Raw genomic sequence first — 19,282 nt, 5'->3', positions numbered from 1 at the left:
TCAAACTTCCGTTGACGTTGCGTGTAGTGGACGCCGGAGTCGAAATAAAATAAAATACACATGAGATATCTAAATAACACAGCGTGATAGAGTTAAGCGGTACCGGAAACCGCAACGCGCGGATGTCCGTTTATTATTTTTTATTTTTTACATTCACCTGGAAATGGACTTTCGAAAACGATCGGTCAGATTTAATACCACCACCGAGAACCGCTTAGTTGATATATAATGTACCGAACGCGGCGGGTAATGCTTTATTTGTTTTCGGATTCCAATCCGGATTTCGGTCGACGGAGACGAGAAAAGAACTATGACCGCGATACGGTTTTATTCGATTTATTAAACACATATATTGGTATAAGGGTTGCGGCAACGAGGCTGAGGGGACGGACGGTATTATTCTAATATGAACCGCGACCTAAAGTTTTGATCCGTTTCCGTACCGCAACGCATCGTCGGTGTATCGATGTAAAATCGAGTTTTACTGTCTAATGTTGTACGGCGACAGAAAATTAAAAAAAAATATATAAAATAAATAAAACGTACACCGGATTACATTTAAAGACACACCGAATCCACGACCAATACCAATAGCCATCTACGACGTACGTTTTACCGGACGCAATCTCGTAGCGGTTCTCATACATTTTTGTTCGCGAAGCCCTTAAGATAAAAAAAAAAAAAAAAACAACAACAACAACAACAGATCCACAAAGCACCATTATCCAGAGAGAAATGCCAATTTTAAACCACGACTCAATAATGTATCGTTGATTCGCTTCTTCGTAGTTCGCAGGCCGTGTAATGAGAATATATTTAATTAAATTTATGAAAAAATAAGATAAACCATAACACGCACATGCACATGCTATAGTCGGCAATCTACAAAATCGAATGTGGTGCGACGAACACAGATGTCAATGATTTTTTTTTATTTATCACATCAAATGAATATTTTTTTGTCGACGGAAGAAAGTTCAATACGCACGACCGTTTATGTACGATACTCGTGTAACAGTTTGACCAGCGATAGTATTCGGATTTGATTTAACTCGAATATGCCCGCGGATCCTTTACGTAACATAAGAGTAACTCTCACGGGGTCCTTTTTCGAACGACACAAGGGTAGGCGTACCCGTACAAACCTTTTCGGCCCCCGCGACATCATCATCTCGGAGTGCTTGTAAATATAGCGTTGTATCGTGTAATCCTTACCGCAGACGTGATATTTTAACCGGCCGACGGCGGTCGCGTATCGTTTGCATTGCCAAAAATGCGTCGATTTCCAAGACTAAAAATACATTTTTTCCGCCCAAACGCTTGTATTATTATTGCACAGCCGCTGATCCCGGCTGGACATTAAGTTCACGCCTGTGCAGAAAAAAACGTTGTAAAAAAACTAAACAAATATCCGCGAGATACTGAATGTTCAAAGTCGGCGCGTTGGACAGTGTGTTACTACTGACGGCGGGTGTACTAGACGCCAAGACGTGCTTCGAACTTTGTGTAGGCCGTTCGAGCTGACCGTTTCTCGCGGACAGTGCACGTAAAACTAAAACTGCACTGACGATCGTTACCGCGTCTAAACGCGCTTGTTCGTGTCCCGAAACGTTAGTAAGAATATGGTTTTGCGCCCGTAGTGAGATCTTTGATTTGGAATCCGGAGGGCGAGAATCTACACAACCGTTTAAATGACTCGTCAACCATTCTTTTGATCGGACGTTCCATACGATGTTATGGTACCACGTCGAAGAACATATTCGTTGCGAAATTCCACCTACAGAACCTATGGATGGATTTGAAAATGTTTTCTCAGAAACCGCAGTAGATGTACCAATTTTCCTTTTATTTTATCTTACGATCATTTTGTTCTTTTCGATCACTGTAATACGATACCGTTACCGTGTGTTAGGTTTCAACCATTATAACAAATATGAATACCGAACTAAAAAAAAGTATGATTTATTGTAATACATATAATACCGTGTTCAGTTAATTTTAATACTTTCATTAGAGGAAAAACATTTATTTTTAAACTATTACATCGACTATGAATGCCATATTCCTGTTTAGACAATTCCGTGTTCGGTTCCGTCCTATTACTAGTCGAGGAACTCGAGCATCATACGCATCACTCGTCAGATGATCGTTTATGTTTATGTTTATCGCGTTCATTATAACTCGTGAAAATTACTTAACAAAGAAAAACGTTACTCCATAAAAATTCGGTGCACCAATTTTGTAATTATAAATATTTTGTATGAAATTATTGAATTTTATCGTTTCGCCCTTTAATATTTAATCAATTATTAATATTTTATCACATTAAATGTTACAGTTACAATTTTTTTAAGCGCGACTATCCAAAGTAAATAAATAATAAATACATCTGCACGACGTTCGCTAGCCGGGTGATGGTTGTATTCATAGTTTTCTGAGTGATCTCGATGAAGTAAAACTACGTATAATATAGTCAACTTATTTTCGTCTTGACTGGAAATAAAATAAAAAATAAAACTATTGATCGATAAAACTTCGATAGATAATTTATGAAAAAAGATCAAAATTATTATACAGTATTTCAATAAAATTACACTGATCTAGTAAATGTTCTGAACACGATGCGTTTTTTAACGGATTTGCAGTACATCTTAAATCTCAATTAATCCCGCAGCTCTTAAAATCACAATTATATACAAACACTATAATTTAATATCTAATATAGTACGTGTATTTTAATCATGTAACTCCAATATAATTACAGTAGTACAATTAATTTTTAATCAAAATATAAATGTTTAATTATTTTTGTTTGTATTATGTTTGATTTTAGTGTATTTGAAGTAGTAATAATGTTTGTTCATAAATGTAAAATAATATTTTTTAATATTGTAATTTTTTACAATATGTATATATTATATGTATGTGTAATATTAATTCCGTTGAAAACATTCATTTAAAATTATTATTATTTATAAGATACATTTTATAACGAAATTGACGATACTAGGAATACATTTTATAAGTACAATTATTGAAACAGTCGTACTGATAAAATTGTTGAATACAAGAAAACAACTGCAGCATTAAGTGTTTAAATGCATTTAATATAGAGAAAAAATATAGCAATACATCTGGTATAAAAGAATAAAAATAAATGATCGCATGAAAACTTTTCAAAATGTAAATGCAAATAATTAGTAAATTTACCTAATATTTTCAACTAACTGACTACGTAGCGGAAGTTAATAAAAAAAAATAAAAAAATGTTTACTTAAAACTATTAACTTCATGGAATTATTTAGCTTAATTGAAGTTTATGGCTAATACAATGCATTAATCGTGAAACATGATAATTTATTTTAGCCTTCAAAAAGTTAATTGGAATTCATGCTTTGAATTTTTATGAATCATTATTACCTTTACAGAGATTTATTCAAAGTACTTATTTATTAACTTATTATTCAAATTCAAATTTAAATTTCAGGCAGATAAGAATTGTATAGTAAGAAGGAACGGAATTCCTTAAACACTAAACAATTTAAACGTTTTTTTTTTTCCTTTCGAATTAAACCATAGGCATAATGAATAATTAATGTACACCAATAGTTATTAACAGTAAAACATTTTAGAGGAAAATTCACGACGGAGTTCATGTGTAACTATGTAAACCAAACGCAAAACCATATACATATATTATCCAATATTAAAAGTAGATATTTTTGTTTTTGCACGCGTTTCGATACCCAATCTCATTTTGTATTCAATAGCTTAATTGACTGATTAAGTTGTTCGATCCAAAACAGCATTAAATTAATTGATTCTATATTTCCATACTTTAATTATACGACGAAAATAGACAATAATAACGTTACACTTAGATAATTTCCGTCTAAACACAAAGGGTATTACTTATTTTATTAACTTTTTGCGAGCATCAACTAACTAGTAGGTACGTAAAATTTGTTTTTTGCAGTAAAATGAACGCGCGAGCGCTAGTGTATGTGGGCGAGTTATAAAATGTTTACCGCTTCACTAATCTTTTATGATTATACTTCTGACGTTTATGATACTGCGTACATTATATTGTAGACGTTTAGTTAAATGATATTTATACTCTAAAACGGTAATTTCATAAAGTAAAACACATAATAACTTTTCCACTTTTTTAAAAAAAATAAAGGATTTTGACTTAGGTTAAAATAATTTATTTTTATTTCTGTGTTAAATATATTTTATACGTATACACGTTACGCGCATAGTACTTTGAAGCGTACTTCAACAAAATTTCGATTTATCCTTTCGTTAGCGACTCATTTTAACCTAGCCAATTATAAATATAAATAGTAGGTACATACTTTTAATATCTTTGAACTGAACAAAACTAAATTACGAGTATATTACTATCATCAATAGCATTATTATATTTCATGACATTTTAAAGTATATTATTGTTGAACAATTTTTCCGCTTGATCATTATGTTATCTCTTATTGACACTTAATGAAATTCCACTTAGAACATTAAACTAAATTGAAATATATGAAAATTAAATGTGAAAATGATAATATTACGATGTCGGTATAGAGGATACATAACCGTTTTTGCTCAGTACGTACATAACGGAGAATTTCACGAATTTTTATTGTAATTTGGAAAACTTCACAAAATTCTCGAGAAATTAATTTGATACTAGTGTCTCATATAATAAGTTCAAGTCATTTCGAAATTACCGCTTTTTAAATTTTTCATTTGGAATCATCCAAGTGACTAGTGAACTTGTGTTAAAGCGCTAGAACCATTTAAGCCATTATAAACCATATGTTAAGTTGTTTAAATCGACAAATTTCGAATTGATATATAACAATTCCTAAACAAATACGGTTCGAGCCCATGTGTAAATCACCGACATAGTGCCGATACGTATATTATGAGTTCCTAGTGGAACTAATAATACGTACAGCTAAATTATTATAATATAATTTATTGTTATATAACGAGCAGGTTATATACTCACTAATATAGGATGTCAGTAGAAGAATCGATCGGCTCAAATTGTATAATTCAAATCGAAATAAAAAAACACCACAAACATTATTTTCCAATGTCAAAAACTTTTTAGAAGTAAAGATATTCGTATTTACATTCGGTTAAACCCGAACCAATCGAATGCGTTTAATACGTTTATGATTCCTTCCGGGTTGGCCAACTGGGATCTGTAAAATCAAATATTTTGAATTCAAACAATATTAATAGCTCCGTGTATGATCATGTCAAGAGCCGATTTACTGGAAATTTTTCCATTCCCTATAATGGATTTTTAAAAAAGGTTTAACGGTATTATCTTACGTAAGTTTACCGTAGAGCTGAATTATCCTGACAGAATTGTCTTCTGCAAAAAAACCGTCGACAGATATAAAATAAATACTAAATAACAGTAATTGTCATTGAAATGTCATAAAAACGCTCACGTCAAAAATACATATTTTCTATGCAGATATTTTAAATTAAAAACATTGCATAGTCGTAAGAATAATCTTCTCGATTACATATACATTTAAATCGTACGTATTATACACTATTTTTAAGTGTTTACAATAATAAAATATATTGTTGAAAATCATCGTTTTTACTCACCACATTTTTAATAGTCAGAAAACGAAATGACAATTTATAATTAAATTCGTTAATACCCTTTTACCAATACTGAAATACGGAAGATTTAAGCGTGACTAACTCAATTTATCAACACATTATTGCTGTTTAAGTTTCACGAAAATGTTCGACTCGATGATCAAATATGAAACATTATTTTCACCTCGTGCGCACGAAAATCTGATTTAATGTTAAATGTTAATGAAGTTTCGCACAATTATGCGGAACGACTGAATATTAACAACTCGTTTTTCCGGCGTCGAAAAACGTAACAGTTCGAGACGTCGCAAGTTCCTATTAGATCACATCAATGCAATACATACATGATTACATCGACCGTACCCCGGGTAACGGTGCGGTAACCGGTATAAACCTGTGTACGTATAGATGTAATAGCATCGGCGTGTGTACTGAAATATGACGGTTGTACACGAAGATGAAGGGATGGGGGGGGGGGTTAATGTATTGTGTGCACGATGTGTCTACGGGATGGAAACACGTTAAAATAAATCACTCGGTGTCCGTTCACTGTCGCGGTGTATACGGAATTTATCGCACGAGCTCTGGAAGGTCTTTACTTAGCGATTAGACGTGCGCCGATCGATGTGAAAAAACCAAATCGTGTACGCCGTTACAGCTTTGTAACACGTGCGCGTTGTTTGAAACGCGTACCTCGGTGGTGCATCGGTGTTTTATATTTAAAAAATAGCTGCTAAGATACGGTACAGGTACCGCGGGATAATACGCGCCCGGCCGACATGAATACGTTAAGCCGTCCCTTGTGCCTACGGGTATCGTAACCGTTTCGTTTCGCTCGCGGTTTTACCGAAGAACCGTGTCGATTAAACGCAACTCGAACGTCGGCCGTTTTGACGTGTTCTGGGCTACTGATTCCAACGGTTAATGCTCGTATTCGTACGGAACCCGTCGAACGCGATTTCTTTCGCACAAGTTTTCGTATATCTCCAACCCTGCGCGCGCACGGGTCGGTGATCAATAATTCGCGAAAAACTTCGCGTACGACTCAAATATACCTTTTCGTTCGTCGATTGTGGTTACATGCGCTCGCATTATCCCTGCGTAGTATACGTTACACGAGGTTTCCATTGGCCTATTACACCACACATTATGCACGTCGCATTATCGGGTACGTATTAAGACCACCTGTGGGCGTTCGGGCGAACGATGCACCGGACGTGACGTTTTTTCTTTTACAATTTTTTCATTTTTTTTTTTTTTTTTTTTTCACGTCGCCTCCGTTCGTAGTACTACTACACCGGAAACGGTAAGAACAGTCGATTACACGATTGGATCACCGAAAAAAAAACCGCGTCACTACTGATCAACAACTGAGGCGTAGGTGATTTGTACCGGAATCAACAAAAAAAAAAAAAAAAAAATTACACGCAATCCGCGCCACGACCGACACCGAGAAAGTCTCCGAACCAGTTCGTGTAATCGATTGACAATCGGACATCATAAACGATGATCATCAGATCGCGATAAATGCGTGACGGGCGTTTACCGCGAGTTCATCGCAACGTCAGGAAATCTATCGAAAGCATAAATCGCGTGAACCAATCACGCTGACTGCAAAGTTCACCGGGCTACGAGTGGTGGTACAACGCGATGGTGCTGTACTAGGAAGCAATTCGATCTGCGGCCGTTTTCCTTCCGTAAAAAATATTTCCCTGCCCATAATAAGGATTGATCGATACTCCCGCGTAGAATGCGTATTAACGTGTGCGAATCAATCGCCTACAGTTCATAACGATCCATTTGGTTACGGTGACGGATTATCGTTTTGGTAGAGTACATACAGTGGCGCAGGATACACACGACGAGGAGACTAACGGAAACGGAACGAAATGCACACGTAACTTTCACTACCCCGTAGGGGTGGCGCGCGAATTAACCGGTGACGCGTTCATCGTCGACCTGCAACGGCCTCGTCCGTCGTCGCACTATTGTCACGTCGTATTTACAACCGTTCGTCGCCAACAGCCGAACAATGCCTTAACTAGAAGTCGGCGGGACGAGCGGTTGCCGAGGGCGCAACAAAGTTCGAGTTAAATTAAATTCTGTTTTTTTTATTTTGTATGCAATAAGCGCCAAAATAAAATTCGCCAAAGGCGCCACCGGAGGGCACTGTAGCCGAGGAAATAATCAACTGCGCCCGTCTTGTCCGACCAACGGAATCATTTTCAGTTCAATCCACGTAATACTACATAATTAAGGATGGTGTGCAGGATGCAGGCTCTCGGGAGGCGCAATTATTTTTTCGAAAATCCTAGCCCATGGTCCCAGATCTTTTTCCGAAAACAAATGTCGGTTACGCACTTCCTTCCGAGTTGTACCGTTCTTCTCCTCTTGTTCATGCCATTCAAGCTCGCTATCACTGACCATAACGTTTCGAGATGACTATGGAACCGTTTTGAATTCACGGTATTTTCCCGGTATGAAACGCGCGTCCTCGATCCTTCTTCTTAGTTTTAATTAAAGCTCCGGTCCTATGTGTCCGTTTTCAAGCGGAATAACCGTAGCGGAAGAACGACCATTAGTTCATTAATGCTACGTGCGTGTCACGTTCGGCACGAAGACTGCGACCATCGGTATAATAACGGCTACCATCTTGAATTTTTATTATTTTCCGAGCATATTATATCATTAGATGCTTAAATGCCAGTCCCGCACATTGTGCGGAAAACAAAAGAAAATTGAAATGTTATTGAACGAGAGCGATAGGAGTGATTGAGAGAGAGAGAGAGAGAGAGAGAGAGAGAAAAAACAAGAGATAGGAAGGAATAAACTCCGTACCGACGTGGCACTATTAATATTATAGTTTTTTCCTCTCTTCACGTCTTCTTCTTTATTTTTTCATTTATTTTTTTTTTTATTTTTTCCCCCTCGCCACCACCGACAAATACGCGAGGAATTTCAATAATGGCAACGGTGGCGGGTACCGGCGTGGCGCACGATGGTCGATTTCAATTTATATTTTTCGGCACATGATAAATTCGTCCGTTTCGCTTTTATTTTTCATTTATTCCGTACAATTCTTTTGGTTTTTTTTTTTTTTTTATATTTATTACACTCCCGTCCTCGTGCATTTTTAAGTTTTCTCACCGAACACTGTATGTATATGTACAACACACGTGTATATTCCCTGCACGTGTTCGCCACCGAATTGGCAATTCCACGCACTACGAGCGGGTTACACATACGATTACTTTTTCCCTCTGGTTGCCCCGCACTTGCGCGCGCGAAAATAAATTGCCAAATAATATAAATATAAAATAAATAATATTAAACACCGGAAATTTATAGACGCACGAGTCTCTCTCTCTATATATATATATGTGTGTGTGTGTGTGTGTGTGTGTGTGTGTATGTATATGTAAATTTATTTATATATATATATATATTTATATCCGTTTCCACGGGTATAAATAAAAAACTGAATAAACTAGTTGTACATAATAATAAATATCTTAAAAAAAAAACGCGGCGCTTGAATTACGACATCACAGCGTAACGCAGTGAAATATTTACACCTTCGACAACCCTTAGACCAATCGACGGCGTGTCTCGTAAATAATAATTCGATCGTGGGCGAACCCCGTGGCAGAACGGTGTGTTTAATTGGCCGAGTCATCGGATACGGCCCTGTACGTAGAACATACGACGCGTATAAGTATCGTCTGGCCTCAGGTACAGCGGCGCGTCGTTGAACTGGCGCACACGCCAAGCTAATAAAAACCCTTCTGGTATATTTCATACGGTTATAAAATAATGTTAGGGGTCCGACGTCGACAGGCGAGACCGTTTATCATTGGTCTATCGCTTTTCGCTTGCGAGTACAATGCACTGCGATGGTCTTTTCGTTCCGTATTGTTTCGTCCGTAACAGCAGTTCTACATTAGACCGGCTCCGTAAGCCCGTGATCGTGGCCAATACGTTTTCCGTTGCCCTGTACTGCCACCCGATGCGTACGGTTCATTTTTAATCGATCATTTTTTACGGGTCGCGCCAACGTTTGTCAGCCGATCCCAATCCGTTTAGCCGCGACAACGAGAATCGCGTCCGAACAATAAACGATAATAATTAAATGTAACAATTGTTGTTCGCGTCGCGTAACAGTGTTTATAATATCACTGCTATTATTGGTTGTTACGTTTGATTAAGCTGTTGATGCCGTAACGGGCGAAAACCTCGTCGTAATGATTATTGATTGTTATGTTGTACTCGTATTATAGATCGTTAAACCAACCGATTGTTGTTTAGACACCTCTCTCTCTCACGACAGCGATTTAAGCAGCGGCTGTAATGAATAGCAGCACAAAACAGACTGATACCGGTGATTATGGGCTGCAGGATCGTACAAGTCGGACCACGCGAGTGGAATTGTTTTCTAGAACCGACTGATGAAACACATTTATCGACGTCTAACGATTTTGTTAAAACGTATAAGTGTGTGTGTGTGTGTGTGTGTGTGTGTGCAAGACCGACGGCACTGGAGTATTGTAATTTCGAGAGTCTATCGTACATTGTCGCGTCACCACGTTAAAACTTTGTTCATCCTGTTTGCGCACGCACGCGGAAACATTCGTGTCCCGTCCCCCGGACCCCTCGTCGACGTTCTTGTTGCAAGCCGGTGTCCATTGTTCTCCGGGTTGAGAATCGTACAACGTACGCTTGTAGAACAATATTTTTTCGAAAACAAGTTAGTACCGTTACGCGTGCACAACCACTACGGCGGCAACGCGAAACAGAATCGTGTTACACGACTACGGGTCCCCTGTTGTCCCTGCCCTTGGTTCCGGAATCCTAAACGCATTTGCATAAGAGTTTGTCGGAACATATTTTCCCCAGCTCTCCTCGCCGCTGTGTCCGCTCGTGCCGCACCTTTAGTAACTTACCGCGCTTTAGAGCGCTCTTTCGGTGCGCTCGTATTCATCAGTGTTCCAAAGCGAACTCGCGCCCACCCGTACCTTCGAACTGCACCGAACGTTACGAATTTTACGGTGTACAACCCCGCTGAAGCTAATCGGATCCCGGGGGTTATTTTGAGACGCGATAACAGCCGCCGTGAGCGCGTGCACTCGAAACTCGCGTCCTTACCAGCGGTTGTTGTTATTATTATTATTGTGAAACGAAACATTAAAATTACCGTCTGACGTCACTCTCGGTTTTAATCGCGTGATCGATACGGCGCGACCCGGCGAACACGCATACTTCGAGAAATCGAGTCGAGAGGATAAGATACGTTTCCGCGAGGATAAATGAATATTGCAATGCGCGGAAGGGATTGCGCGATACCGTTAATAGTACCGAAGTAACAACTTGGTCCGAACAAGTGGTGTACGTGCCTAGTGCGAGTGCGTCATAGAAAGTGCACCGTAAACGTGAATTTACACGCGATTATTTTTACGATAAAACGTATATTCAACGTTTAGTTAAGCTTGGTTAACGCCGGCAGCACGCGTAAGGTACGGGCACAATTTTTTAACGTATTATTGAAATAGTATTTTAAGCAAAATTATCGCATCTGCGTATCGGCTTCAGGTTTCTACGTAGAATACGTAAAGAACTCCTTGTACGTGCACTGCACTCTGCTGTTCGTGTCATGCCAAAAAAGTTGCCACGGTCACCCGTGTCGAAATTTTACATTTAAACTGAGAAAAGACAGTTCGATATCTATCAAATCAGAAAAAAAAAAATGTGCACACACATTTATAAATACGTACATCATTTTTCCGCAACATTAATAACAAATCTGTTATTAGATAATTGTATTTGAGCACTATTATATTTAATTAACTATTTTTTTTCATTGGATCCTTTGGAAAACATTAAGTCCCAATGATTAAACATTATTCTCTCAATAATTGTTTTTACGGTTCTGTTCAAACTCTTAACGTAAAAAACGAAACAGTCGACATATTTCAACTTAAATATGATGGTAATACTCTCACAGAAAAAAACAAAAATGCGAATCTTCAAAGTTACTATACAACAAATAATATTTTTTTTTTTTTCATACTTAATTTTCTTTATACATAAAATGATTCGAAATATTGATCGATTAATGCGATATTAATCTTTTGAATCTATAAATTTGCTGCGCACAAATGTTAAATCAATACGTATTGATTTAATGATCATTCACTTGCAAACATTAAAAATTAGACTATCTTTTTACTCTCCTATTTGCGGTCTACAAACTGTCGATTGTTGCAATTTACAGTTACATCTATGTACATTCTGTCAAACAAGTATCTTCTTACTCATATTTTATTTTCACAGTAAATATACACGTGTAACGATTTTATTTGCAAAGCAAAAACAAAACTTAAACTGTTCTACCTTCGTGTTCACCTATTTTTTATTCCTCTCCGTTTTAACGCAATATAATAAAACCGATCTCGATCGCACTGTAACAGACGTGTATAAGTTAGCAAATTAAATTTCATATTATATCGATCGCTTGAATTAATCGACAGCTAAAACAGCACGATATTCATGTATAGTACGTGTTATAATACCGTAAATAGCAAATATTCCAATGCAGACTGTGTTTGTTTAATAATTGAACGTTAATTCGGCGACGAATGTATAAATACTGTATAGATTTCAACAACCGCTGACTATTGGTTCCCGTCGTCTGAACATTTCAATTTTTATTTTATTTTATTTAGTTTCATTCGAACTATTATTATTATTATTATTATTATTATTATACTATTATTTATTAATTTTTAATCGACGACCTATTCGTTTTTATTCGTTTTTTCGCACACGAGATTTACGTTTCATAATACAATACACCGCCCACACGGCACACAAAGTCGGCTTGTCAAAAGGTTCGTCGTCCTTTTTTCCCCCGTTCGTATATTACGGTGCGTTGCACAGGATATGTGACTCAGGTTCTGCGATTCACTGCAATTTCCAGATAAGCGAAAAGTTCCCGGATAAACGGCGTGGACCGGATTTCAACCGTCATGATTGGCTGACAGTCGATTTCCCATTACGTTCGCGGCCCACTCTTTGATCGCGTCTCGTCGTCAACCTACAGCTTTGGTGTTTTACATTACTGTGGTTGTTGTTTTACGCTTTTTTATTTTTATTTTTATTCTTTTCTTTTTTTTTATTGATTTCGTTTTCATTTGTCGTCGACGATGACCCATAACAGCACGAATAATACGCGTAGTGCGCGTTCACCTGATCGAATGATGAACGAGCTCGCGGTAGTGAACAACTATCGCAATTGCTCCGAACAAATAAATAACAATCGTACATCCGAACCCTCACTCGTTCAACACGAACGCCGGACGGACGCATTGGTACACGGTATTATTGCACGCATTGCTGTACGCACGCGCGAGACGAGTGCTCTTGACGATAAATTATTAAATACACATGGGCGCAACTAGGCTTTTGGGCAGCCGGTGTTCAGCGATGTTAAAAAATGTTAAAAACGCGACGACGTTAAAAAATAATTTCTCGTCTTATTGACCCCTTTGATTACAACTTTTAAATAGTCGAATAAAAATCGTGCGTATCTATTTCAGAATACTTAACGAAAGAATAATTAAAAATAAATAAGAATTCTAGGCTTTCCTAAACGCACAGATTACCGTAATCGAAAAACGATTTAATCGATCAAACAATGACTTGAATAATAAAAACAATAGTAATATATCGTAGTATCATAGCACTAAAAAAAAAACTGAAAACTGATAAAATAACGATTCAATGTTTTTAAAAATTAATGCACAACTATACACTGTACCCAAAATACACCTCATCACTTCGATTATAATAAATCTACGCTCTAAAATATTATTAATAATTCAGATGCATAGAACATTTTGGTAGTCACCTAACTGCAATCACAACCAATGATGTATAACATGATTCACACAAATAATATTTAATAAATTACCACCAGCGGTCACCAAATAGTGGCCCATGAGCGCATTTTATCCAGCCCGCAGACAAGGAAAACAAGTTAACGAATCGATAATAAAATACGTTGGTTTTATACGGGTGGAAACCGATATTAAACTTGTTTTAAAGCATATCTTATCGCTCATATCTTAAAGTTTGAATGGGTGACTGTCTACGGAACGTGCCGATTACACTTCAACGACAGACCATTACCGCCGTCCTGCATTGACTTAATTCCCGTTGTATTGCGTTATTACTTGCTTTGTTTTAATTCATGTAAATATTTTTTTTTTTCTTGTTTTTATATGATTATGAACAAGAAAAAAATACCAGTCGAATTTGTAAACAGATCGTTTTTGCCTGAGTAGACGGAATTATGTTGTTTTATTTACCCGGCCACTCAGGGGCCTTGTCAATTTATTTGATTTACCACCAAACGTAGTTGTTTTTTTAATGTTTTCAATATTAAACGTCAATATGAGACTTAAAATATATCATTTGCCAAACTTTTTTTTTAATATGTTATGCTTTGAATTTTGATAGTCCCCGAAAATTTTCAAAATTCTCAATGTGACCCTCCAAAAATATTAATTGGTGACCTTTGAACAACACTATGCAAATTCCAATACCAATCGAAACAATTTCTTCTAACACTGGATTAAAATACTATACAGCAGTATAGATTGAAATCAATCGACATCAGTAAAAGTTTTCAAAATTATTTTTATTGCTATCATTTTTTTTTTTTTTTTCTTAACGATGAAATAATGCAAAAGCTCCCTTTGTTTCTATAAACACGAATACGTATGATACTTATACAAAACCATCGTTATCCAACGCGGATATTATGTGTGATATTACCCACCCAGGGCGTGCGGTATGATTCCCTTGTGTAACACGTGCAAATAATTAAATAATTTATCTGTTTGATTTCATAACCATATGATATACGCGTGTGGGATGCAGATGATACATCGACGCCGTGTATGTTTATCAGGAAATTATCCAAGCTACTTTGTTCAAGCGATCTCTTTGCCCTACGCAAATGTGTCTATCCATTGCGTCGTTCATATAACATTGAATCACTAAACTTAATTAAGTCGGTACCCAATTTATATAATCAGGTTAGTACACGTTTTTTGTTTGACTCCAAGGCGCGCGCACGAAACGAAATTCGATCCGGAAATCAATTTTTTCCCCTCTCCGTAATCTCGTACGTCCGGGTGGTAAATGTGAATATACTAAGCGACCGGCATCAGTACTGCATCAGAATATTCACATTTGACAACAACAATCAGGGAACAGCCTAGCGTGTTTGGCAAATAGACGAACCTGGTAAAAACCCTTTTAATTAATTCGCCCATGTTGCGAGATGACCCGTTTCGTGCGTGAACATGACCAACGGTAACGGTGTTGGAGGAAATTTCCAAAAATATCGAATTAAAAGTATAACGGAAAAAAATTATAATCCATCTCCATGACCTTATTAATGATTATTTTTAATGGGTACACAGAAACATACAAAAGAATTTTGTGTTAGGATTAAAAGATTAGATTTCATGCAGAAGCTATTATTAACTTTAAAATCTAAAATAATGACGTCTATCCAAAAGGTGTATTTTCATTATATGTATACGACGGAATAAGTTTCCGAATTGTATGAAAATATTGATTTGACCGAACTACTATGTAAGTGTGTGTATCAGTAGGTTTATGTACACACATACATGAGGTGTACTTACATATTTATGCTGAATAACTAAAATACGCTGTGACGAAACACTTAGGTATTGCTAACTATCGTTCGGAAGCACAATATGAATATTTTCATCATGATTATTTTACCTTACAATGATCGACATTCACAGATAAATGCATGCATTATTCACATACTAATGCAGTAAATAAATGTAATAAAACCAACTCTAATGTGGGTATTTTTAATTTGTGCATTCTAGTTCATAAAAAAAAATTAAAAAATTAATAAAAAATATTAACCCTATTTTAGTATTAATCAAAAGCTGTCAACCTTCATTTAAAAGTTTGTAGACCGATTTTAACATAACATGCGCACGCTGTGTTTGTGATAATACTTTATTATTACAACAACGATAAACAATGATACACCTGTAAAATATATAATAATGTTATATTTTATAACTTACCTAAATTAATTTCTATTTGTAACCATCCAAATGTAAACAATTCTTTTTAAATGAACCGTTCCACAACACAATGACTACCTACAATACTAATTCATAGTTAATCTAGTTTAAAGATTATTTCTACTTTTATCTTTTGCACGTTATGTAGATTAATATTATAGACGTATAATAATAATAACGAACATTAGTTTTATGGCTTGGTACTAAAGTTGTTTCGTACTATTGTTTGATTTCATAATCAAATCCTGTGTTTTTTCCATAATTAATACAATTATAAAATAAATTTATGTTGATCTCACCACTTTTTATTTGAAGATCAATATACGGTATTTAAATATTAAAACACCTATAGACCGATTATTAAAATTAACTCCAACAACAAATAAAAATGTAATACAATTGTTCAAATTAGAATAATTTCAAAGTAAGACATATTATCATAATTAATCGAAAACAATTCGCCATAATCCTCCAAGCCCAAAGTATTTCCCGCACAAATGTGTTCCGCCAATATAAGGGATATTATACTTAGAATAGTTTAACCACGTTTAACTACAATTATTTGAGCAAATTGACGAAAAATGATTGAGACGAAAATGTCGAAACCTATATACTGCAAACAATTAACCTATTTCATTATTTTAATTTTTACGTGTGCTTAGTTATTTTTAAGTGTTTCTATAAACGTACGTTTTCTCTTTATAGATGATATATGCGAGGAGTGGCCACATAACTTTCAGCCGGCTCCCGGTTATTGGATCGAATGTTCCCGTCAGAAAATCACAAGTGAAACTGGATGCGTCGAAGAATCTGGATCCGACGAGCGAGAGTTAAACAACGGCTCGAATTCAGACGGTGCGGATGGCGCCCAGGAGTACTTTGGATCAAGGTACGGACGGCCTAGGGGTTCGGACAGTCTGCTACTGGAAGATGATGAATATTATCCGTACGATGACGATTACGTCATACCGCCGCCCAGGTACTCCGACTATATTGCGAACGAAATATCGTAAAAACGAATTGCTAATTTATCATTTTGCAGACCAAAAACCTCAATCGAGGAACAATGGGAGAAAAACCGATGTTTCGAGTTGACCTCCGTAGAACAAGAAACGTTCGAGAGGTACTTTTATCAAAAAGAACATTGGAATTACTTCACAAATGATGAGGATCTGGGTCCAATTATATTGAGTCTCAAGCAAGAGACCATTAACGGCCGAGATCAATTCAGGTGCGCAACTTATTTTCAATAAAAATTGAAAAAAAATTAGATTTATTTATTATTTTGTAATATAAAATGTTACATTCTAATAAGTATAAATATTTGTATTTGTTTGCGTGTGCGCGTGCCATTCAAATGTTTAAATGAAAATAATTAATAATAATAATAATTATTATTATTTTCCTTCCCGTAGGATATTGGTCAGAGCTATTAGCTACACGGTACACGGCCTAATACCAGCGTCCTGTGTGTTCGCCGATCGCTATAACCGCGAGGAAGTGGTTAGGTCTTTAGGTAAAGAGATCAATTTAAATCCACCGTTGGTGCTCGGTCAGTTACCTGATACAGCCGACGAACTGCTCAAGTTAGATCAAGTGTTCATGAAATCTGAACTCAAAGTTGGAGTGATCTACGTCAAAGAAGGTCAAACTACAGAGGAAGAGATATTGGATAATAACGAAAATAGTTTAGCATTTGAAGAATTTCTTGGACTTTTAGGAGAGACCAAAAGACTTTGTGGTATGGTTTTGCGTAGTGAGCAATCCACATTGTTTTTATTGATTCATTGCACCTGTTTTTAGGGTTCGACAAGTACCGTGGAGGATTAGACACGGTACACGATTTAACTGGAACACATTCTGTATATACCAATTGGAGAAATATTGAAATCATGTTTCACGTGTCCACTATGTTACCGTACGAGGCTCACGATGCCCAAAAAGTAAGCTAAAAATAAAACGTTAAATTATTGACAAACGAAAATCAAAAGAAAAAGTGTACAAATATATAATTATATATTTAAAATCGATTCCACAGCTCCAAAGAAAAAGACACATTGGTAATGATATCGTGTGCGTTGTATTCCTGGAAGCTGATGATACCCGATTTTCACCAGCTTGTATAAAATCGCATTTCCTGCATACGTTTATATTGGTCAGAGTTAGTCCGCGAATCAGAAGAAAAACGGAAAGAACCAAATACGAGGTAAAATATATCTAATGGTTAATGCGTGCTATTTAATCGAATCAAATTGCTGACAAAATAATTGTTTTCTTCAGGTATCCGTCGTGACCAGGGATGAAGTCGGAGCATATAAGCCATATCTTTGGGAGCAATCGGTGTTCGAAGAAAAAGACATGTTCCGGGAATGGATCTTGACAAAGATAGTAAACGGCGAACGAGCTAGTTATTCTGCACCGAAATTCGCCAGGATGCAAGAACGTACTCGCAGTCAAATGCTCGAAGACATTGTTGCTAATTTACAAAACCATTGCGAGACCGGACAGATACCTAAGCCGTACAGGTAAGACTTAATCTATACTGCAATGATTGCGTACGACACTAACATAAAAACTTACAGGAGGGGTTCGTGGAGACCGATTGGGCATATGAGACCGTCTAGTCCGTTGCTCGATTCGGTTAGGGATCGGTTCGAAGACTATGACACGTTAGCCAAAGACTTCACGAAATTCTTTATTAACTCCGAAACAAACGTCTCCTTGAACGGTCATTTGTTTGACGTCGTGTTTTTGGTAGGTCAAAGTAAGCAAAAGACAAGATTTATCGGCGTACGAGCAATTTTAGGCGTAAGAAGTCGGTATGTATTAATTCAAAAGGATTACAATTAAAACAGTCGAAAGTACTTTTACGGAATTGTGTTCCAGAGTATTCCAAGAAATGTTGTATGGGATTTCCACTGGTTTCGGATCACCTCAAATGCCAGTGGCTGAGTTGCTAGCCCGAGGTCTTCCAAGTCTGCCCTCACAACAACACCAGAAAACCAAAAGCAGTAACTTTTTACAAGTTCCCGATATAGAGACACCAAGGTAAGTATTTTCACATCCGGTTTTTGTTACCAACGTGAAACGTGGTTATAAAAAACAAAACCAATATACTGCACAGGGCCAAAAGTGTACCGAGCTCTCCGATGATGCGAAGAGCATTTACGAGATTAGGCACGATCACTGCTGGATGGAGTAAGTCGATAAGAAAACAACAAAACCTCTCGGCCGACGATAAAAAGAAATGGGCTTCTTCTCAAGACTTCAGCCGTAAGTAGATTAATACGATCAAACATTCCTGGAACCCGGAATAATTATCACTGAAATTATATTAGCAGATAAAGAAAAAGAAAAGGACAAAGAAAAAGAGAAAGAGAGATTGGCTCAGTTGTCCGTACCGAAAGTCAGTGTTTGTCCGAATAACGGCGGCGACAAGATCGATCGAGCGAAACTCAATCAAACCGAGGTACTGCTGAATACTGGATAAACATGTTTGCGATACTTGTTCA

The 19,282-nt window shown here is 36.7% G+C and overlaps 1 protein-coding gene across 2 annotated transcripts in view; it reads left to right on the top strand.

The window, feature by feature from the left end:
• The window catches only part of LOC112686169, a gene marked incomplete at its 5' end in the record, with an annotated part of 142,106 nt that overhangs the window by 121,703 nt on the left and 1,121 nt on the right, over window positions 1-19,282 (top strand). Inside the window, 10 exon segments of one of the 2 annotated variants that reach the window (XM_025558364.1) lie at window positions 16,476-16,749; window positions 16,813-17,001; window positions 17,186-17,511; window positions 17,574-17,713; window positions 17,809-17,976; window positions 18,051-18,295; window positions 18,353-18,589; window positions 18,657-18,818; window positions 18,895-19,043; window positions 19,112-19,239. In XM_025558364.1, the coding sequence (XP_025414149.1) occupies window positions 16,476-16,749; window positions 16,813-17,001; window positions 17,186-17,511; window positions 17,574-17,713; window positions 17,809-17,976; window positions 18,051-18,295; window positions 18,353-18,589; window positions 18,657-18,818; window positions 18,895-19,043; window positions 19,112-19,239 (2,018 nt within the window). 2 annotated transcript variants of the gene reach the window in all.

Source organism: Sipha flava, unplaced genomic scaffold (genome assembly GCF_003268045.1).
Source record: "Sipha flava isolate LNK unplaced genomic scaffold, YSA_version1 2_pilon_pilon, whole genome shotgun sequence".
NCBI classification, from domain to species: domain Eukaryota; kingdom Metazoa; phylum Arthropoda; class Insecta; order Hemiptera; family Aphididae; genus Sipha; species Sipha flava.
The sequence above is the reverse complement of the archived record's forward strand: the minus strand, read 5'-3'. Positions and strand labels throughout refer to the sequence as shown.